Source organism: Heterocephalus glaber, unplaced genomic scaffold, assembly GCF_053883595.1.
Source record: "Heterocephalus glaber isolate CG9 unplaced genomic scaffold, H.glaber_assembly_v1.0 deba00001118, whole genome shotgun sequence".
Taxonomy (NCBI): Eukaryota; Metazoa; Chordata; class Mammalia; order Rodentia; family Bathyergidae; genus Heterocephalus; species Heterocephalus glaber.
This window is the reverse complement of record NW_028258196.1, coordinates 1,042,552-1,065,460: the sequence shown is the minus strand read 5'-3', so window position 1 is coordinate 1,065,460 and position 22,909 is coordinate 1,042,552. Positions and strand designations below refer to the sequence as shown.

At 38.7% G+C, this 22,909-nt stretch overlaps 1 protein-coding gene across 6 annotated transcripts in view; it reads right to left on the bottom strand.

Moving 5' to 3' along the window:
* Nucleotides 1-21,028, bottom strand: part of Tmem260 (transmembrane protein 260) — a 57,584-nt gene extending 36,556 nt beyond the window's left edge. For 2 of the 6 annotated variants that reach the window (XM_021249194.2, XM_021249197.2), the window contains exons 1-3: nt 20,832-21,007; nt 16,058-16,089; nt 15,188-15,339 (exon numbers count right to left, since the gene is read on the bottom strand). In XM_021249194.2, the coding sequence (XP_021104853.1) occupies nt 15,188-15,339; nt 16,058-16,089; nt 20,832-20,979 (332 nt within the window). In that variant the 5' untranslated portion in view covers nt 20,980-21,007. The other 4 variants (XM_004871082.3, XM_021249196.2, XM_021249195.2 and 1 more) reach the window with 4 other exon arrangements.
* Nucleotides 21,029-22,909: the final 1,881 nt, after the last annotated feature.

Below are 22,909 nucleotides of genomic sequence, written 5' to 3'. Positions count from 1 at the left end.
GATATAGCTCAATGGTGCAGCTTGTGCTCTGCATGTTTGAGGTCCTGAGTTCAATCCCCAGGACAAAAAAATTAAAAAAATAAAAATAAACAGTTTCAAAAATAAAAGAAAAAGAGAAAGAAAAATTCATCAAACTTTCCTTTTCTCTTTGAGTTTCTACTGGAAATTTATTTCTGTTCTTTCCCTTAGAAAAATTAGCAGTTTCTTATTTCAGAGGCTCACACTGTCCCAGCAATCCAACTCAGCACCCTAAAGTCATTTTTTCCTTCTAAATTATTGTCCTATCCAGTCATTATTTTCAGTTTACATTCCCACTGCCTGAGACCAGGATATTTTTAATCGCTTAACTTGTCTGTATTCTGCAATATGGCACAGTATTAAATTTCCTAAAGCATATGCTGTGTGGCTACTCAGCCTCAAAGTTAAGGTCACTTCATTACATGCAGAATAAATTCTACATGAGTCAGACTGGAATCCAGGCTTCTAATAAACTGGGTTCCTCAGCCACAAATTACCAACTAATCAAATGTCTCACAATTCCCTAATATGATATGCCTCTCCCAACACCATACCTCTGCCATGCTAAACCCAAGAATGTCCTCCCTATTCCTAAATAGGGAAAAATATTACTCTTTTCTCAAATTTCTCAATTCCCAGCTCTCTACCCTATCTCTGAACATCAGTAGCCTTTAACTATATCAATTATTTTGGCCTTGCAGTTGAAATATGAATTGAACTTCATTTATATTTATAGCACCTAGCCCTGAGCATACAAAGGAAACTTAATAATGAATGAATGAAGCTTAAAGTATTTCTAACACTTTCATGTATCAGTATTATTCTGGAAAGTTGGCATAAGAAGTAAGTTTTTCCTCTACTTAAAAAATAAAATGGCGTCTGTGGCAAGATGGCTGATTCCCAGGGTAGGAGTAGCTCAAGTACAAAATGAATCTGAAACATCTTGTCAAAATAAGAATTCTTTTAAAAAAAAATCAACAATTTTTTAAAATGACAAAATGGAGGTCCAGAGAGGACAGGTAATTTTCCAAAGGTCCCATGGCAATTAAGTGGCAAAACTGATACTCAAACTGTTAATACAGCCATCTAGTATCACAACACTGGGTGAAAAGATACCCATCTTCATCAGTGTCAGTTCAAATAATTCATTCCAGATTAGCTTATCTTTTTTTTTCTGGTACTGGGGATTGAACTCAGGACCTTGCTCTTGCGAGGCAGGCGCACCGTCACTGAGCTAAATCCCTGGCCCCTTATTCCAGATTAACAATAAACTGCACTTTTACTTAATTAAACATTACCTCCCAGAGTGAAGAGTAGGCTATAGTAAGTCTGGTTATTAGAATTGTGTTTATTTCCACGTTTTATCAAAATAATCCACTACAAGCTTAATACTATTGAAAAACCTCTGGAATCAAGTTTTAAATCTATATTTTGTTAACAGGAAATTTTTTCAAAGCTTAAAACCATCAAATGGTTATTAAGGAGAAATGAGAAGAAAGTCCTGGTCCTGGAAATGAATTCTCAGGAAGAAAATTCAAGACTAACGAATCTGCAAAGACTTTTTAACTCGCTATCACACTCAGGGAGACATCCTAAAGTATTCGAACTGTTGAGATTAATTATTGGAATTGTGAACTATGGTAACTTTCTTTCCAAATATTTCATAAGGTTTTAAAAGTTTAAGAGAATAAGGTAAAATTTTATGTTTTGATGATAAAATTTATCATTACACATAGTTAGCTACATAACATTTTGTGATAGACACATCAGCAAGATCTACAATCTGAATTTTTTCTATACCCTGCCAAGGTCAGGATAGTTTTGCAATAAATAATCTACATATTTTTTCACCTGATTATCTTTACTACCAAAGAAATAATTTGAGGCTTCTGAATAAAGTTAAGAAGAGAAGGTAACTAACTGATAATAAGAAACAGTAATGAAAATCAAACCTATAATCTCAACTATTTAGCATCAAACAAATTTCCTGGAGCTCAAACTAAGCCTCAAGAGTTTGGATTTAGTTCTAATGTAAGTTGAAGATATATAAGGGATGACTGAAAGATATGGTGAATGTTTAAATTTTTAAAAAACTTACTATAGTAAAAGACAAGAATGATGGGATAAGTATTCCAATCAAAGGGGAATATTTTAAGGGGGATTAATAGCAATATATCTTTTACTGTAATAAATTTTAAAATGTAAGCCTTAACTGTATTTTATGACCATCACACATTGATTGATCAAGCATTTACAGCAAATTTCTATCAAATAAAAAATCACTGCAGTGGATTCTCAAGCACTTTATTCACTAGATCTGGCACCCTGACTTCTGGGTCCTCTCCAAGGTCAGAACATTGAGGCAGCCACAACAGAGCAACTAAAGACACTCACCAAAGAGGACTTCCAGAACTGTTCCAAGAAGTAGCAAGAAGGATGGGATAAGTGTGTTTGAATTGAGGGGAGGTATTCTGAGAGAGATTAATGGCAATGTGTCTTTACTATGATAGATTTTTTAAAAATTTAAATATTCACTGTATTGATCAAAAACACCTCCTAAGCATAGTGGATCTTCTGCTTCTTATCAGCACAGTATAAGGAGCTGACTTCTTTCTATAGATCCTGCACTTGTTACTGGCTTTTTAATTCTAGCCATTCTTGTGGATATGAAGTAGGGTCTCCCGAGTTCTGAGATACACTTCCCTAATGGCTAAAGATGCTCAGACTTCTGTGTCTACTGGCCATCTGTATATCTTCCTTGAAGAAATGTCTTTTCAGATCTTTTGCCCCATTCTTTAACTAGGATTATTTGTCCTTTTATAACTGAAGTGTAAAGTTCTTCCCAACTTTCTTTTAGAACATTTCTGCTAAACACAGTCAGTTGCCTGCAACCTGGAATCCTGCCTGAAACATGCTACCCTCTCTTTATGACAATTCCTCTCATGTTTTCAAATGAAATTGAAAAAATCTGAACGTAAACATGGAAGTTTTCTTGGTCTTGTGGAACACAGAAGAGACGAAGAATGCCTCCCAGCGCATAAAGTCCTATGTGCATCCACGTGTGGAAAAGAGTATGAAACATTTTGAAGGCCTTATATTCACCATTTACATTTTAATAAAATAATCTATATAGACTAAGACTGCATATATTTCTTTGATTTCAACAGCATTTTATAAGTCCAACTCTAGATCTCCCTTAAAATGAACACATTTTGACACACTGCCTTTAAAGTTTGCTTTATGCTAAGATTCAGAATCAACATTTACTGACTATATAAACGTGTAAAATGTACAAGTTAGTAGACTCAGGAAAGTAGAATTGGAAACATCTTTTATGGAAAATCAATGCAAGCTCAGGATTTGCAGCTGAGGGTGGAGACCACAGAGATTCTGGGTAGGGAGCAGTACCATGAGTGCAAAGGGCTGCTGCTGTGTCTCCTGCAGCCTGAGGCAGGCCTGGGGAGGACAGATGGAGCAAGCCTTTGGTCAGGAGGCACAAGAGGACAAGAAGAAAAGAATTCAAGCATGAACCATGGGCCCTTGATTGGATAGGGAAGGAAGTAGAGCCAGTAGGGAGCTGACAGAGGAAATAGAAAGGATGGACAAAGCATTGCTGGTCTCCATTAAACCAAAGACTGCGGAGGGCACCAATGAAAAGAGTAAGCTGAAAATGAAGGTCAGGCTAGGCAGTGAAAGAGGGTTGGGGAAGAAGGGATCTTGTTATGACTGTTAGAGGGTGAAACAGGCCAGCTAAATCCAACTGGATGCTATGTTGAAAGCAGCCCATGATGGAATGGTCTAATGAACTGCTCTTAAGTTTGTAAGATTTTAATCAAGTGTATTTGTCCTGTAAGCCACACAAGTACATCTGCTAGCTGAGTGCAACGCGTGGGAACACAGGTGTGCAGCCAGCAGCAGGGATCCCCCAAGCCAAGGCAAAGCAAGCCAGAAAAGGAAAGGATGATGGCTTCCTGAAGACTATGGTCTACATCCCTCTCACTGGTTCCGTGGGAAGATAATCTTATTTTACTGTTCAAGTCCTACTTCCTAATCATTTTCTTAGCATGCTTCATTTCACCTTAACGAGACAGAGAAATGGCTAAAAAGCAAGCTACTATCAGGACAAATAGCTAGGCTCAAAGTCACTGTCCACACTGGCAGCCTCTGCCCTGTTCCTCACTCTTACACACCTGCGACTGCTTCCACTGAGGCCTCCGTGCAACTGCAGGCTTTCTGGACCTCTGTGCTGTGCACGGCAGATGAACACTCTCCCCAGCACGCACCACTGGCTGATGTCTGGGGCCCCAGGATCCCCTAGATTTCAAGGGTGGCTCTACATCTTCTCCGAATGCCTCCTCCTTTCCCAGTGACTCCTTTAAAGCTGACTGTTGCCGAAATGCCATTCTCTTCAGTCTCAGGAAATTATTCTTCTGACTCTACTCTTTGGCATGCTTTAATCTATCTTGATTTCAGCTGGCAACGACAAACTGAACAAAAAAGAAATTCTGCTCCCGGCACTTCGATTCCTAGTTTCAGACTTTGGTGTCTCCAACTGCCTCGGTACACATTAGTGCCACTCCAACTTGGGCTGTCCCCGACAACCTCAGGGTAACATGTAAACTGAGCCTCCCTCCTCTCTGCCATAGAGCAGCCCTGCTTCTGCGTTCTCTACCTTCAGGATGATCATCATCTGCCTTAGTTATCTAAGCTGATAGACTCGGAGTCATCAATGCTTCCTCTCCCTGTTGAACAGACCTCAGGCTGCCTACTGTACTTCATTACTGTTTTAAAACTGATTCTCTTCTCTACACCAGGCCAACCAACATCAGGGTGAGCTGTCTGCTCACTAGGGCCAGGGATCCAAAACAAATCTGATCTCGCGCTTTTCTGTACCTACCCTTTCAATGACTCCTCTGTCAGAAGATCTCACAACCACAGTCAATGTCTTCTATGATCTGTTTGAAGCCCACAGGTAGCTTCATTTCCTCCATAACTCACTTCAGGTTTCAGTAACACTACATGGCGTTCAAGTCCCTGCATTCACAAGCTGTTTCTGCACCACGGGTTTCCTTGCAAATGAGACTCTCCCTGTTTGGAACACTGCTGGGCCTTCCCTGGGCTACACCTAACGCCCACTTACTGTTCCCATTCACTGTAGGGATCACTTTCCCTAGGTTATCTCTAAAGTACTGTTACTATGACCAGGACAGTTGTGCCCTCTTCAGGTTCTCATTAAATTAAATGTATTGAAGGGTACTGAACACACAGATTTTTCTATGCAGTTTTAAAAAATGAGTCCAAGAAATATGAATTTTTAACTGTAACTAAATCAAAACAATAAACTATATGGGAAGAGCTTAAAATCTATACAAGATATTAAAAAGCCAAGAAAATTAGTTTTGGATTTTTTTTTTTGGTACCGGAGATCAAACTCGGGACCTTGCGCTTACAAAGCAGGCGTCAGAAACACTGAGCTAAATCCCTGGCTCAGTTTTGGATTTTTGACACCACTGAACAACTGTATTGATACATTAGGGTATTGTGTTTCTAGAAAAGTCATTTAACTTTGTACACAAAGTTCCTAATCTTTTTTCAAATTTTTGTCAAATTTCAAACAAAATACCTCAAAGTCCCATCCTCTAGTTTATTGAGCCAAATATCAGTGAACTTCCATGTCAGGAAAGCACTACACATTTGTGCATAGGACGGCTTGAGTGACGCTGTGAAAATCATGTGAGCTGTCCGAAGGCAATCTCGGCTCACTTGTTCAGCAAGAGAAACGACTGAGAAGCACTCCTGCAACTGTTGATGACAAAACACCATGGTGTTTCCCAGAGAGCTGTGCGAGGCTCTGATGAACCCACAGTCCTTAGGGTACTAGGGTCCCTGTCACAGCCTGGCCAGCAGTCATTCCTATCACTGCGGGGTTGTCCAGTGAGTGATTAGACAAGTTAAGTTACAGTCTCTTTGTGGCAATAACGCTGGCCAGAATGCACACCCTATAAATTCAGCCCCCCTGGAAAGGCTATGACACATATTTAAAAAATTTTATATAAGTAAAACATTCAGAAATCTTCCTACATGTAATGCTATTAAGTGAATTGAAAATTCTAATTTCTAGCTAAGTAATCTTTCTTTTAAAAATAATGGCTAGGTGCGGTGGCACACACCTGTAATCTCAGCACATGGGAGGCCGAGGAAGGTGGATCATTGCGAATTCGAGACCAGCCTGGACTAAATAGTGAGTTCAAAGCTAGCCTGAACTACATAGTGAGACCCTGTCTCAAAAATCCTAAATAAATAAAGAGACATCCAATCTGACATTATTATTTAAATGTGAGTTTTAAATTAAGTTATGGACCTCAGCCCACAAGCCATTCTATATTTCCAATAAAGTCTAATATACAGATGAACTATAAATGTAAGCACCCCCAAAATAACACAAATAGAACTGCTGTCACCTATCAATAGGCCAAGTAAGTGTGATTATTTTTGTTTGGTTGTTCATTTGTTTGAGTCAGGGTCTCTCTAAGTTGCCTAGCCTGGCCTTCAACTTCTGATCTTCCTGCCTCAGCCTCCCAGAGTGCTGGGATTATGAGCATATGCCATGATTCCTGGCTCACTAAGTGTGATAATTTTTTTTAAAAAATGACATAATCAAAAATACTGTGCTTTTACTTTGCAATCTAGGAGCCCTATTTCAATTTTCATTTAATTCTCTTGAACAAATATACTTGTTATAATTTTTTAAAGCAAGTGAAGAATTAATAATCTGCTGAAGTGGAATCTTATACTAATTCATCCATTCAAATTAAGATATACTTTTTTTTCTACTACTAGTTTTTTAACAATGACACATTTAACAAAGACTAGTAGTAAACTGGAGAAAAAGAAGTCAAATGCCAATGAAGTGGTGAATAAAATGAGAACTCTTTTTACTAGAATGAATATGATTAGTTCTAAACTATTAGTCTAGACTATTTAGACTAAACTATTATCCATTTTAACTTAGTACTTTATGATGGCTTGGATATGAGAAAGTTGAGAAAAAGGCTCATAGAGCAAGATTAAAGCATGTTTTGCTTCAAATGAAATACATACAGAAATATAAAATGTCATGAGTCAATGTGAGAAGATCACACACTCTGAACACCACTGCTATAATTTTAATGTGACTACTGTAAAGGATAGTCACATATTAATACCAATGATCAAAATCAAATTTTACACTGTTAGAGATGTATACTTAACTTTTAACCTCTCAAAATAAAAGAAAAAAGTAATGATATAGATAATTCAATATATCAAACCCAAGTCATTGTTTTATTTCACATAAATATATTAAATATTTTATATATAAAGTCTATCACGCAGTGCAGTAAATAAATCTTCTAATTGTTTTTGTTTGGGATGACACTAAAATCATGCAGTTCTCATCCCAGGAGTCCACAGCTTATGCACAAGGAAGAGAGACACACCAAGAGTAGGAAGACACCAGGCAAGGATTTGAAATTCCAGCCCGTAATGCACACGATGAAATTCTGCATCGGGCACGGGCAGGCATGACACTGCTGCGAAGCTGTAAGAGGCGTGAGCATCAGAAGCCTCTGGCCAAAATACACTGCCTTCTTTTGGCTCAGAGAAGTCCTAGATGAGACTCCTAGGAAAGGTACTGGTTGTGCAGCAGTTTTCGCACTGATGGAATAGCATTCATCTGTTGACACAATGGATAAATCAGAAAAGGTTACAATTTACGCCACTGACACAGGTTTGCTATTGATGACAAGGTATATTTTTCTTTCCACTACACAGTATTTGATTTTTATGTGCAGTCACATGTATGTCTAACCCTCAATCAAAAGGCAAATAACAAAAACCGGCAATTCCTTCCACACACACATTGGATGTGCCTCCTAAAATCCATGAATGTATTTGTCTTTGGTGTTACTTGCATGCAAAGAGCCCTACATGGAGCGTATACTAACTACTCTCCATCTGTACTGAGAACTCCTACTCAAAGTGAGTGGGCTCAGAGTTGGCTGGTCACCATGCAGTAATCGAACACCCGTATGTAATAAGCTACTGCTACTGCAGATTCAGGCTAACAACTACAAAGGTGCAGGGGACTGCAGGAAAGGAGTCTGGTGAAACAGAACACAATCAACAGCAAATCCATCATTCTTTACCCTCCACGATCTTATCTTTCTGGGTCTCGTTCAGGAAGCTGACATAACTGTTCCCTTGTGGCTCATTCACATAATCTCTGCTATGTATTTATCTTTCTTGTCTACCTGGTGGATGGCCACACTGGGAAAAGGGAGCTCGGCTATAAAGCCCTAGGCACTGTGAAGCTCTTTCCTTGAGTAGAGCTCATGCAGCATTCCTGCAGCGACAGGCACAGGCATCACCTAGGCGCCAGTGCTCTGCAGTGGCTGTTTTAGAGAGCTATGGAATCTAAATCTTTTCATTTCCAAGTTTAGGCCTAATGAACATAAATCAATAATTGAGGACATGGCAAAAAGTTGCATCTCTGAAGCCAGCAATTTTTAAACATTTCTGCTTTAAATAAGTTTGCAAGTAAGTTCTTTTTCCACATTTTATATAAATTTACTGTCAGGCCAGATAAAATCCTACCAAGGTTAGTTCTATTTCACAAGAATCGATCAAAAGGAAAACTGTTTCTACCCTGAATTTTCAGCTACATAAATATTAACTACCAGTCCTCTAAAAGGAAAAGTACAAAGTATTATTCCTGATTTCAAAGCACTATATGACATTGGGAGGAAATTTTTTAAAGTCTTCAAAAAGGATAAAAGCACAACTGAAATAGAAGGAACAAGATTATGAACAGCTTTCATAAATAAAATGTAATCACATGATTTCCATTAGAATTAAGATTCACTTATTAAGTAACAAATGATAAAGTTCTTCAAGGTTTAAAACAACTCATTTTATTATATCCCATCAACTTGTGCCTGAATTATCTAAGAGACAACACTGAACTAGTCTTTTGAAGAATCCTACTCAGGTTTCTCAAGTTTCCATGGTACGCCAAAGAACCTCAATACCTTTTCGAGGGACAGCCTAGTTTAACCCCCATATTACAGATTTTAATCAGTTCAATTTGAAATGTGTGAAAATACACAGGACCTCAGGATTGGCCTGTTATTCAATCTTGATAGTGTATTTTGCATTCAGCAGCTCAAGTGCTTGAAAGTCTATTCCAGGATCTCATTCCCCAAGTGCTGGCCGAGGTACCTCCTCAGGACTCATCCTTTTTAACTGAGAACTGAGGAAGACACTGTGTAATGTCTACAATATGAAGAAACTAAAAGTACTTAATGTAAACTTAAAGCACCCCAATAACTAAAATCAACAGAATGAGTGTCAAATTACTTCCATTAGCAATACTAACTCAATAAACTATTTAATATTAATGGCCTTATGCAAAGTTATGAAGTATATCTTAATATTTTAACTCATTATATGACTTATAACTTATAATTTTAAAGAAATATATGCATTCATCAGAATAGCCATAACTGATGTCTGGTTCCAGTGGCAAGATCTCGGCAGGAAACAGATTTAGTAATTTAAATGTTTTATAAGTTTTTGTAATTGAGGAAACTTTTCATAATCTGACATTTGTTAAAACCACTTATTAGAAATTATGCAGCGCAGTAGCTGTGGAAATATGAGCTAGCTTCACAATTATCAAGTCAGCCTATGGAGCCTTTCCTATTGTACGGAGTGGCATAAACCCCACGGCGGCCTATCAGCTAACTGGCAGGCAGGGGGCTGCTCTATTCAAAGTGAGAGATACAAGCTGCAGGGCAAAAACCTGGCAGCTCCCATCTGACCCCACAATCCCCTACTGGTGACAGCTCCAAGCTCCATGGCAAATTAGGCCTTCTCATATTACAATTGGAGAAGACAGATTCCATTAGCAGTATCTGAAATTGAGTGGAGAGCTGCACTGTTATCAGACTTGACTCATAAGCACTGCTATTAATCAGAGCTATGATAGCATTTATATATTTCAAGCTATCTGCTGCCGCTGTGATATTCTGCTACAAAGGGTTGATGGGACTTAGGAAAGTGAACAATAGAGCTTTCTGGGAAAAGCAGAGTAAATCAAGAAAGTCTATGACTTCCGCACATTCTGAAGGGATTGCGGTTTACATAAATTTTCTCCCAATTGGAGATTGAGCTCTTCCTCATCTTACACATGGGATTTAGTTGTCACTCAATGGTAACAGCTGTGAAAAGGTGAAGCGGCCCACCGCTCAGAATACTGCCTTCGCTTTTAAAGCAATTAACCCATGAACAGGAGGATACCTGGTGATATCAAAGGGATTAGGCCAGCCAGTGCATTACTACCATTTCCTTGAGCTAATTCTAACTCTGACTAGCTGTCAGAAAAGACTCTACAGTCTTAAAAGAGTTTTTGCCCTGCTTTTTTTCCCTTCAAAATGAAGCACTATTTGAGCCTAATATGTCCCTCTACTTAGAAGAAAATGCAAATGAGCCAAGCTTTTAATATGCTTAACCAGTCTGAGTCAATGCAATTTTAATACAAGCATGAGGGAAATACATGATCAATTAACCAGGGATCAAGACAGATATTCTCCTGAATGGAAATTAATGCTCCAGTACTTTCCATTCTTCTCCAACTACAAAAACTTAGTGACTATTTGTTACTTATGCATAGTTACTTCTGAAATTAGGAAGAGTTTCACATTATTCTCTATGGCAATAATCTAAAATACTCTTTGAGCCTGAAATCCAAATGTCCCTTAAGCAGGAGAGTCTGCATTCTCTAAGGTATGGCATTTTAATTTTCTATTCTTTATTGAATGGAATCCTAATAGAAGCTGTAAGAATAGCAGACACAGGGCTCAGAATCAAGTACTTGCTTTCCAAAACTATAATCAAATTAATTTTTAGCAGCAACATAAGGTTTAGAATATGTAACATAAAAATGACAAAGTCCCTTGCCTGAGATATGCGGATTAAGTAATCTTCCAGAAGATATTTAAGTATGGGTGAAATTGCTAAGTTCTTAGTAATAAACAGGCCTAGTTTCTATACACTTTTAACTATTAATATTCATATATCTTAGGGAACCTACTTAACCTTAAGAGATCTGATTTCTTTTTTTTTGGTACTGGGGATCGAACTCAGGACCTTGAACTTGTGAGGCAGGTGCGGTGCCACTGAGCTAAATCCCTGGCCTGAGATCTGATTTCATATTATACAATGTTAATGGTATTAGTGTTTTTATGTAAGCTTACAGAAACAGTGCCTTTTAGAAAAAAAAATCTGAAAAACTGCATATTAAATGGTTAGTGACTTTATTTTACTTTCAAAAAATACACTAAATTTTGATTATAAAAACTACAGAGTTTCACTCAACAAGCTTTTTGTTTTTCAACTACTTCCTGGGGTTTGAACTCAAGGCCTTTGCACTGAGCTACATCCTCAGCCCTTTTTTGTACTTTTTAGTTTGAGATAGGGTCTTGCTAAGTTGCTAAACTGCCTGGACTGGGCTCAAACTTGCTATCCTTCTGCTTCGCCCTTTCCATAGTTCATTTGAACACTAATAGTTTGAAAAGGATATGCTGACTCTCAAGCCTGTCAAGGATATAGCCCCTGTCCTGTAACTACCAAAATCAATACGATGTGCCGTCATCTGAGATCGTAAGCATGTTAAATCTTCCTGCAGTAAGGCATCATCATGCAATGCTATCAACATATCCCTTCTCTTTTGGCAATACCGGAACACATAAAATGTAAGCACAGAGATGTTGGAGGACAGCGACTTCAGTTCTCTTCCATGTTCTCTACACAGGACCTTTTTATGCTTGCCGGAAAATAATGCTGAAATTCAAGTATTAAGCAAAGTTAAATGGTGTGTATATTTGTGATTTATATTACCTATAACTTTTAAACGTTATATTAATGAGATTTGTGTAATTCAAATAGAACAAGACACTTTAAATATACTATTAAATTTTAAAATGATTTACTTCATTGGTTTTAAAACAGAAAACAGCAGTTCCCATAAATCACTAACTTCATTACATAACTTAAATACACAGATATATACCTGAATTAAATGGATATTATTTCATATAAAGAAATGTATTAAACTCCTCTAATATAATGCGTGCTTAAAATGCCCCTGAAGGGAACAATCCATAAATAAATACAGAAACTGCCACAATCCTACTATTTTTAATTCAATAAACGACAATGACACAGCTTTCACTGTGCTGCTTTACTCATATGCTATGTTAGAGCAAAGCAAACATAAACGAGTTCTTGCCCAACCATTACGAAAGACTGACAAAAAATGCAGTGTTAATGACATCTTATGGCTTTTAAAAGCAAGAGAAAGATGTAAGAAAAACAAAAATTACATAGTAATTGGAAACAAGGAATAAATTGTTCTTTCAATCTAAGTCATGTTTACTGAAAAAAATGGAGCTTTTAACATCAACACATTTAAACAGAAATTTGCTTTTGAAATACAATCTTTGTTTAAAAAGTACAGAAGGTCTTTATGTCCACCCCAAGAGCTAACTATAGTGAACGCTATGTGAACAATTATCTGAAAAAAACCCTAAACCCGTTAAAAGAATTAATTCAGTGCACACCAGTCAGCACTAATCCCATGTGTACAGTAATGTTCTCTTAAGTGATGGGGGAAAGAAAGGATAAAACTGTTTCCTGGATCAAACCCTCCAATATTCAGCAGAATGGATGATGATTTGGTTTATAAATGAATAAAATAGGGAAATATCTCCTGAACAAATTCTGGTGGAGGAGTCACCTGGAAAGGAATGTATTTACTGTACGCTAGGACTGAGAAAAAGCCATCACTGCAATGGCTGCACAAAAACTGTCCTGCTGTTGAGTTTATATTCACAGGAGAAAGGTTTCAGAGGTTAAGTTCAGGTCATATGACAAATGAAATTGTAACAAGCCAGCTGACATTGTATAATGTCTTCTTCCACTCAATCAATAGGCCACTGTTAGTCCTATTACCATAGAGATGGCTTCTCCTTTCTGAAGGGTGTCTATTGTTTGACAGAGCGGATCTGCCACTTGAACTAGGTTGTCCCCAAGGACATGTACCTTGTCAGTGATTTGTATTCAAAATAATGAAGTATTTTCATATTAAAATGTATGTGAGAGATAATACTGTTAGATCTCTTTTTGGAAAGAAAGCAACTTTTCCAAAGTACTCTATTAGTAAAGCCACTCAAATACCCCATTTAGTGGTATTAGAGTTTTAATTTAAAACACATGTCAAAAAAACAAAACAAAACACATGTCAGCAAGTATAAAAATTTATCATTAATGCTGTATATTAAAAGAAAAGGGCCACAGGCTATTGTGCTTATGTAAAAGTCATATAATTATCATCATAATAAAAATTATTTTTAAATGTGGACAATTCAAAAAAAGAAAATTATTGTCCGAAGCTGTTTAGATTCTGAAAAGATTTCTGTATATAATTTTTATAGTGGTTCTCATGTGGCATAGCATCAGCAATACGTTAAGAAACATGGGGAAAAAAAAAGAAAAATGGAAAAGTTTTAGAAAATGAATCGCTTCATTTGCCTAAAACCACTTATATTTATGTAACATTTAAATACATGTATTTGCTATATAAAAGATCTAAAAAGGATGAAATATTAAAAAAGATTAAATATTAAGTTTCCTTTAACTATCTCAAAATATATTGTAAAAATTAACATTCTATATAAAATGGATTAAGTTCCAAATTTCAACAAAGATATTTAAAAAGAAAAAGATCAACTTCTTTGTCAATGGAAATACTAATAATTCTTAATTATAAAAGATTCAGAAGAAACAGTTCTAATCAAAATTATTCTAACCACTTAGAAAGAGTGTATATGCATAACACTAATCAATCCAGAGATGTTATTTTAAGCCTTTTATAAAGATTTGGCTGTCACTGAAAACATGTAAATAAAAACATTAAATAAACTATATAGATAAAAATTTAGTAAATGATCAACAATAAAAATATTTGAATCTGAAAGTTCTCTACAAATAGATTTAAATGTAAACTTTAGAGTTATATATTTTAGTATATGTGCTGCCGAAGTGAGCACAACTTTATAGAGTTATAATTATGTTAACTTTTACTTTCCTATAGTTAAAAAGGGAATTTAGAAAGAATTTAGCTGAAGGGTAGTGTTATGGATATTACATTATAAATACTGGTCAACAAAAAGTAACAGTTAAAATAATGTCTATTCAAATTATACTATATTTACATACAAAAATGATTTTTTTAATAAAAAAATGTCAAAAGTTTTATTGCTTTTTTTTTTTTTTTTTTTTTTTGGTGCCAGGGATTGAACTAAGGACCTTGAGCTTGCAAGGCAGGCGCAGTGCCACTGAGTTAAATCCCTGGTCCTAAATGTCAAAAGTTTTTGGAAGAAGTGCTTTATTTTTCCCTTTTCACCAAGCATAATTTGTGTTTTTCATTATCATTCTCTTGGGCATTGATTAGACTAAGAATAGAGGAGACAAAAACATCAAAGACAAATGAGCTAGCCAATTTCCTAGACTAATGACCTAACGTTTAAAAGCAGAGTAGCTCCCAAACTAAGAAAGCCTTCCATCAGCCTACCTTCCCTAGGGCTATAACAGAACAAAGTGAAAACTTAATAAACCACACCCCAAATGTCACTTTCTTGGCCAACAACTTCTTTTCAAAAAGCATACAACATGCAAACATTTAGGGTATATAACACATGTGGATTCAGGCCAGCCTGACAGGCCTTTGCCCATCAGCAGTGTTATGAGTAATTAAATGACATTTACCATTTACAAAACAATGAACTTCATATTGTTGAATTAAACTGGTCCTTCTGCATCCTCCTAAAATGACAAACCTCATTAGTTCTGCCTAACCAAAGAAAGGTGATAATGAAGTAGTAACACCTTCGTTCCATCCTACGCAGCAGAACCAACTGTGTAATCATGTGCAGGCTCAAATGTACACAGCATTACTGAATATTCAAAAGGTGAAATCACATGTCTTGGGTAAACCCTTAGATGTGGCTGTTCATACAAAACCACATCTCCAATTATTAAAAATTAATTTTTAACTCATCAACTACTGTACCTGAAAACAGTGAAAAACAGTAATGCTGCAGCCACTGCTCCAAATAAGCCACAGAGGAGATTGACCCGGTAGGCGACTGTCCCAAAAGGCAACAGTGTCATTGCCAGCTTAGCCACCAGCATGAACAAAGGGTAGCCAGGAGGATGGGCAACCTACAGAAAATCAGCAAGTTAGAAGGCTCGCATCTGGGAAGGGAGAGTTGCACAGGCTTGAATCCAAAAGTAGCCCTCTTCTCAGGGAGGTAAGAAGTGCCAATGACTACATGTGTGAAGGAAGGGTGGCTTCCCACTGTGATGCTCCAGGCCAATACAAGTAAGTATTTTCCTTAGTGGATTTGGCAGTGTCTACCACATGTCACCTAGAGACAGGGTGACATATTTCATTATCAGTTCTTCAGCAGTTTGTTCTCTAGGTTTACAGTACATTAGGGTCATTTAAAAGACTACTGAAGAAAAGCAAGTTCTGAAATATGGTCTTGGTTAGAAAGTTGAAAGGACCACACTGTTATGGGATTACCGCCATGCTGACAGTCCTAAGGTCTTGCCTAAAGGGATCATGCACTATAATGAAGTTTATTAAATAATAAACTTATTAAAATTGTTAACCCGATTTATTTTATTCTCCACAGCTTAAACAAAATTTGGGGTGATAATAAGCCAGCTACTGTATATATACTACAGGCTTTCCTTTATAGTTTAGCTTAATTGGATTTAAAACTTAAAGTAAATTGTCACATACTGTACTTATAAGTTACTAAAAACTAGGGTTTGAAAATAAATTAATCTACTTTATTTCATGCTTAATTAAACTTTCTTAATTCCTAAAACTGTTAATGAGAGCATTGATTAAACAATAAAACTAATAACTTACTCCAAGCTCATGTGCCGCTGTGATCAGTTCCCCTGTGAAAAAATAATGTAAAACCAATAATTACTATTACAGAGTGACACTTCTCCAAAGTTTTCAAAATTCAAATGCTTGCATTGGGGTTTTGCATTAATTTGACTGGATAAAACTAAATCTGTAGAGATTTAGCAGCATGAAATAGTCTAAGAATACTTCCCCCCTTAAGTCTCATTGAATGAACTATCCTTGATAGTTTTTAATAACTGGTCAGTGGAAATACAGGCGAATTTTGGTTTTTAAAAAGTGCTTATTTTCCCTCCTAAGTCATCTTCGTTTGCTTATATAAAAATACTTTCACATAGCATTAGTGGAACATACTGTGTTCTCCCAAGAAACAATCCATGAACAGGAGACCTTAGGAAACATAAAATGTACAGAAACTTGAGGTTTGGACCCTGCCATGTGTCCTTGTCTGCATTAATTAGGCTGGATATTGTCAAACAATTTTCCTTTAGGTTCTTTTGGTAAACTCTACTGCAGTACATTTTTCCAAACAAGTGACTCATTATATTCTTTACATATAGTTTCTGTTAATGATTATGACCAACAATTACGATCCAGTAACTCAATGCCCATTTGTTAATATTTTAAGTATCCAGAGCACAGGGACCCCTTCTGACTCTTTCCTATACACTGAAGCACAATACAGTGTCAGAGATTGGTCAATATCGATGACTTGTGAAAGTTACCATTACTTATTTGGAAAAGTACTAATGTCCGTTTTCTATCCTTCAATAGTTATCACCACTTTGCCTTTAATTTCTACTGCCCAGCTACAGTTCAGACCTTTACATTCTCTGGCCTGGACTACAGCAATAGACTTGGTGGATAACTTTAATTCATCTTCGTACCAAAATTATTTGCTCTGCCACCCTCTCCCCACACAACAAAAACATTGGCTGGATCCTAGCCTGGTGTCAAAGATCCACGGCTGCTCTTCTTTCCTTACTGGATAAAGTCCAGCTTCCTCAGCAAGTCATTCAAGGTGCCTAGGCTTGTGTCTCTGAAACCTGGGCTCACCCCAGTGAAATCTAACACCCAGTGCTCCCCTGGAGTGGTCCTCTTTTGCACCTCTTACCACTCATTTTCTCACCCTGGAATATTTTCCCAGCGTCCTCCCCTAATCCTTCAAGACCTGGCTCAAGGCTGCCTTCTCAGTGACTCCTCTCCTTCCACAATCGACCTCCCCATTACAATCAATCACTTTTCTAATCCATAGAACCCGCCTGAGCCTCTCTCTTTAGCACTATTTAGACTGCCTCATATTCTGGCCAGTTGTTTCCATCTCTCTCCCACCAAGTTTAAAAACATTATCGCATCCACTTCAGGATCCCAACAAGACACCGCCACCTTTTGCTCCTCTGACCACGCACCAAGATTTTACCTAAAGCCCTGCACACAGATCTGGGGTGAATGAGTGCGTCACAGAAGCCCCACGAGGGCATCCACAGACACACACTGCTCATGTCCATGCATTAGGAGCACAAGTGACCAGCCCCCTGGAAACCAAGGTACTTTTGTATCCTGAGTACTATCTCCCTCCCACGCCCCTACCCTGCTGGGACTTAAACCCCAGCCCCTCACACGCAAAGCAAGTGCTCTCCCATAGACCTACACCCCCGGTTTTTTACTAGTTTTATTTTTTGAGACAGGTCTAAGTTGCTGAGGCTGGATGTAGACTTTGCAATCTTCCTGAGTCAGCCTGCTGAATAGCTTGCATTATAAGCGTGCACTATCACAAAAAGAAATTGTCCCGGGTCTAAAAATGTGTAGAATTGTTCTAACTACTCGCAAACATGATTTTATAGTTGTACTCCATACTGGATTAGCTCTGTGTTCTTTGATCCCAACTGTTTTGATTAGATTTTGTTCTTACATTTCTGGATGACAAAACATACCATGAGTTCAAACTTTTAAGGTCACTATTCATTCTCTTCCATTTAAAATGTAAACTGTACTTAACATTAAGAAAAAATAGCTGATTTTCTCTAGCTTAGTTTTAACATTTTAAAAAAATCAGCTTTTTGGGCCAGGTATGGTGATGTATGCCTGTAATCCCAGCACTCGGGAGGCTGAGGCAGGAGGATCATTGCAAGTTCCAGGCCAGCCTGGGCTACACAGTGAGTCCAAGGCCAGCCTAGACTACATAATGAGGCCCTGACTCAAAACAACCAAAAAAATTAAAAAAATTTTTAAAAAAACTCAGCAGTTCTTCTATAAAAATAAATCTAGAATTTAACAAACTTCCATTAACTCTTATTAAATGTTAAACTTAAATCCAAATAGAAAAGATGCCACTATTCAAAACCTGTAATGTACCTTGGGATAAAGAGCTAAAGGGAAATAATGCTTCTAAATTGCATTTGAGAAAAGGAGGAAGTGAATAGTTAAAAAAAAAACAAAACACCAAACTCAGCCTCATAGCTAATGTTTTCACCCAACCCTTCACACTGGAGTTTCCTCAGCATTAAGTTCTGCATCACAACTACCTGGCGGTCACTGTGTTACTTTGTTTCAAAGATTCCCTGACCACATCCCAAAACTCCCTAGTCTAATAAGACCCTCTGGTACTGTGGCCCAAATTTCTGGAGGAATTCTGAAGTACACTCAGATTTAGGACTCACAGCTTTGTGGGGTGGCACAGAAGGAAATGTAACATTTCCTTTTTAATTTCACTTATACTACTCTAGTGTCATGTAACAAGTTTGCTAACCACAGGATACTGAAATACATAAACCCAAACATGTTAACTCAGTGGAGGCTGGATTCCCACTCCTGCTCAGAAATGAACTATGTGTCTCACGTAGAACAAAAAATAATTTTGGCAGGCCACACAATGTGATGGATTTATGGAGTATAACTTAAGACTTAACAGGAAGAAGAATAAATGCTTTACTATGGTTTGAAGATAGGTTTTATTTATTGATAGAAAACATATTTCATAAACATTCAAGGAGAACAGTACATTCAACACATAAAATTATCAAGGCTATAATTTAACAAATTTTCCATACATACTGCCATGTAGTTGGAAAAGTTTATCATTCCTAAAAATAAACATAAAAAAATTAGAAGCAACCACTATTTTGATAAACCTAAACAAACAGATTAGAATACTTGAAAAATTTGGTAACTCAAGGTATATATATTAACTCTGTTCTTTTGGGGGAAAAATGCAGTATTAATAAAAACACGGTTAAAACCACAGACTTTAAATATCACTATGTGTGTGGTGGTGGATTTAATAAAGAATTTCCCAAATTTCTTTGACAAAGAGTAGAGGTTACAAGAGTAACCTCTTAGTTCTAAAGCTAACCTACTTGGGTTCTTTACCCGTGGCCTTTACTGGCTTCGACTTGGACACAGCTTTAGTTTTCTCATCTACACTAGGACGAGAACACTGCCCACCTCACAGGGAAGCTGGGAGGGATAAAGCAGTGACTGACATTAAGCATTGGAACCAGGATTAATGAGCACCCAAGTGCATTACTCATGCCACCCATACAGCAGCCCCACACAATTCTAAGTAGCTGTCAATTTTTTTTTTTTTTTTTAGCAAGAAACAAAACTACCTAACCTCTGAATAATGCTTTCCAATGTTAAAACAAACATGAAGCTTTTTCCATTATAATAAGAATCTTGGAAATGTGCTACTCTGCTCCTTACTACACTACTGAAACAGCACTCCTATTTATTCAACAGGACGAGAAAAAGCGAAGGTAATGAGCTGGAAAATGGAACATCAAGGATTCTCGATGTGGTGGGCAGCACTGAAGATGGACCCCAGTAATCCCCTACTCCTGGTGTAATCCTCTCCCCTGACCTGGGCTGGATTTACAGACTTCCAGGAATAAAACAGGGCCATGGCGTATCACTTCCAGGATTAGGGTACAAAATGACAGGTGTCAAGCAGATGCGCTATCTCTTTCTCTTGACAGAAGTCCACGGCACAGCAAAGACCTGACCTGAGTTCAGAAGCAGACACTCCCCTAACCGAGCCTGCGGAGGACTGCAGCCCTGCCAACACCAGACAGCGGCCTCCTCCTAAGTAGTGTACCTGGTTAGACTAACCAGGACTCCTGCCTGACAGACCTGGTAGATAACCACAGATCCACTGCCTGAAGTTACAGCACCATTCTGGCAAAACTAATGGCCATAAGGCATCCCTGGATGATCACTTAATTTGGTAGTAAAGCAGAACCCAAATCACAACTAGGACCTTCTAGTCTCAAATGTAAAACAAGTGTGCAGATCATCTAAACGGCCCACGGCCAGGCTTTTCTTTCCCATAGAAGCAGCAAGCTTTAAGCTGCACCTTGTTTCCACTTTTTAAAAGGTCTTCCCTCCAAATATTCTGCTTGGCTGGCTCCTCAATATTCAGGTTTCAACTAAAACCTTTCCTCCGGGAAGTCTTTCCTGACCTCCTTCTGCAGGACCCCACCCGCCCCATCTCAGTCCTCAGTCCTCCTTGCGGTCTCCCTAACTTAGCGCCACTTCAAATACAGCTGCTTATCCAGTGACTGGCGTGCGCTCTCAGCACCAGAATGCGCACAGGACCTCCGCTATTCCTCCCGTCTGAAACGCAGGAAGGGCTCGGTAATGTGTGCGGACTAAAGAGAAATGGAAGATAAAAACGCAGGGGAAGTGGAGAGGCGGTGAAAGCCACTCCGGCGGACCGGCCACAGCCCAGCACCGCAGACCTAGGGCCGGCCCGGCTCGGGCGGCCCGCATACTTTACCCGAGTCTCCCCCCGGCACCGACGGGGGCAGGGTGACGGTGAACACCGCGGCCACAGCGGCGAACACGGCGACGGCGCCGCGGAGGCCCCCGGAGCACCGCGGCCCCGCCGCGCCTGGCCGTGCCCCGCCGTCGCCTTGAGGCCCCATGGACCCGGCCGACCGCGGTAGGACACAGAGGGCGCCGCGACGACTTCCGGGTGCAGGCGCGCAGGTGGGCTGCACCATTCAGCGCCCGAGCGGGGTGGTGGTGCGAGGATGCCGCGCCCTCGAGGGCCGGCCCTGCAGTGTCCGGCCGCCATCGCTGGTGGGCGTTTCTCTGCTTATCACGAGCCTGCACGTGAATAACCACAGGGGAGGACTCCTTCAGAAAGTAATCATGGGCATAAACCCACGGACTCTATGGCGATTGCCCCCTCTCTGACAGTGACTTGGTCGGTTCTGACAGAGACCGAAGCCGCGTTGAAAACCGCATGCCAGAAAGAGCTGCTGCTGCCACCTGTGGGGTGGGGTGGAACTGCACAAAAGGGCCAACGCGTTAAAACAAGGGCTAGTACCGTTATAGCATTTTATAAACCAAACCATAAATATTGGTCGAAGTTATGTACTTAGGTAAAAAATCTTTGGAATTGGGTATCTGTAATGATTTACTACATTACTACTATGGCAAAAAATATTAGAGGTATTATAGAGAGACCTTTAGCTAACACATGACTGTTGGACTTCATCCAAGGGGCAACAAAAAGATGTAGGAGGAGTAGTTATTGTTTATGCTCCAATTCATTCTATAGTGATTTATTTATAATACAAACTATAAAGTGTGAAAATATGTACTCACATAGGATTCAACAGAGAAACAGAACTAATAGGAATATATAGAGCGTATTATGAGATTTGATGCCAAAAATTGTCTTATGTAATGGCGGGGCTGGCCGAGCATAGGACAGACCAGAGTTCTTAGGTGACAGCAAAGTCCAGAAGTGGAATTTCTTCTTCTTAAGACTTTCCCACTTATTGAATCAAGCCATTCACATTACCTACAACAATCTTTTGGTTTTAACATCATCGGATTATGGGCTTTAATTATATCTATAAAATGCCTTCGCAGCAACACCAAGATTAATGTATGATTAAAAGTTAGGGAATGTAGCTAAGCCAAATTGTTATATCTAACAACTATCACAAAGGCAGGGAACGTGTGAATTAGGTGAATTTCGGGTTAAGGGAAAGTTAACTGAGGCTAGATATCCCCTATCCAAAATGCTTGGAACTGGAAGTGTTCCCCATTTTAGAGTTTTTGTATTTTGGAATGTTTGTACAGATTTACCAGGTGAGAATGTCAAATATGAAAATCTGAAATCTAAAATGCTCTAAAATCCAAAACTTTTTGAGCATCATGTTAGCACTCAAGAAGTTTTGAATTTTGGAGAATTACATAGAAGTTTTAGGTTTTTGAGTGAGAGTGTTGTACCTGTACTTAGCTCTGTGATCCTATGATATCCCAGATTTGGTTCTGGGAGCCTTGAAAGTCAAAAAACAAACCAAAACAAAACAAAAAAACAAACAAAAAAAAATTGAAACATTTATGTGGTCTCTCATCCTCCAGAGAAAGCTTTTTGTCTCCTGTGAACTTATGGCCTGCATGGAGCCTCACCTGAAATCCCAGGGAATGGCTCTTTATTCCAGCTGCCCACTTTTCCTCCACTGTGCCCTCCCGGGTTGGAAGGGTGTCAGTGCCCGATGACTGCTGCCTTGTGGCTCCCCTAGCACCCACACGGTGGGTGGGGGCAAGGGAAGTGAAGGGTTCTTCACCATTGCTGAGTAGGGGTGGAAGTCTAGGAGCTGATTCCCCCAACCACACGAGAAGAGAAGCCTCCTTACTGCCCAGCCCAATCCGAATGAAAGTTTTGGCTCCTTTCCCATCCTCCTTTGATACCACCCTGGTGGCTGTATGGAGGGACCCAAAGAGAGTAGGAGTCTGGGCTTCCCATAGAGTTTTTCTCAGTTTTTCATTTGGTTTCTGCTACAGTAGAGAAATTATTTTCATTTATGTTTTTCCCCTTTCTTGGCACTTCGCCTA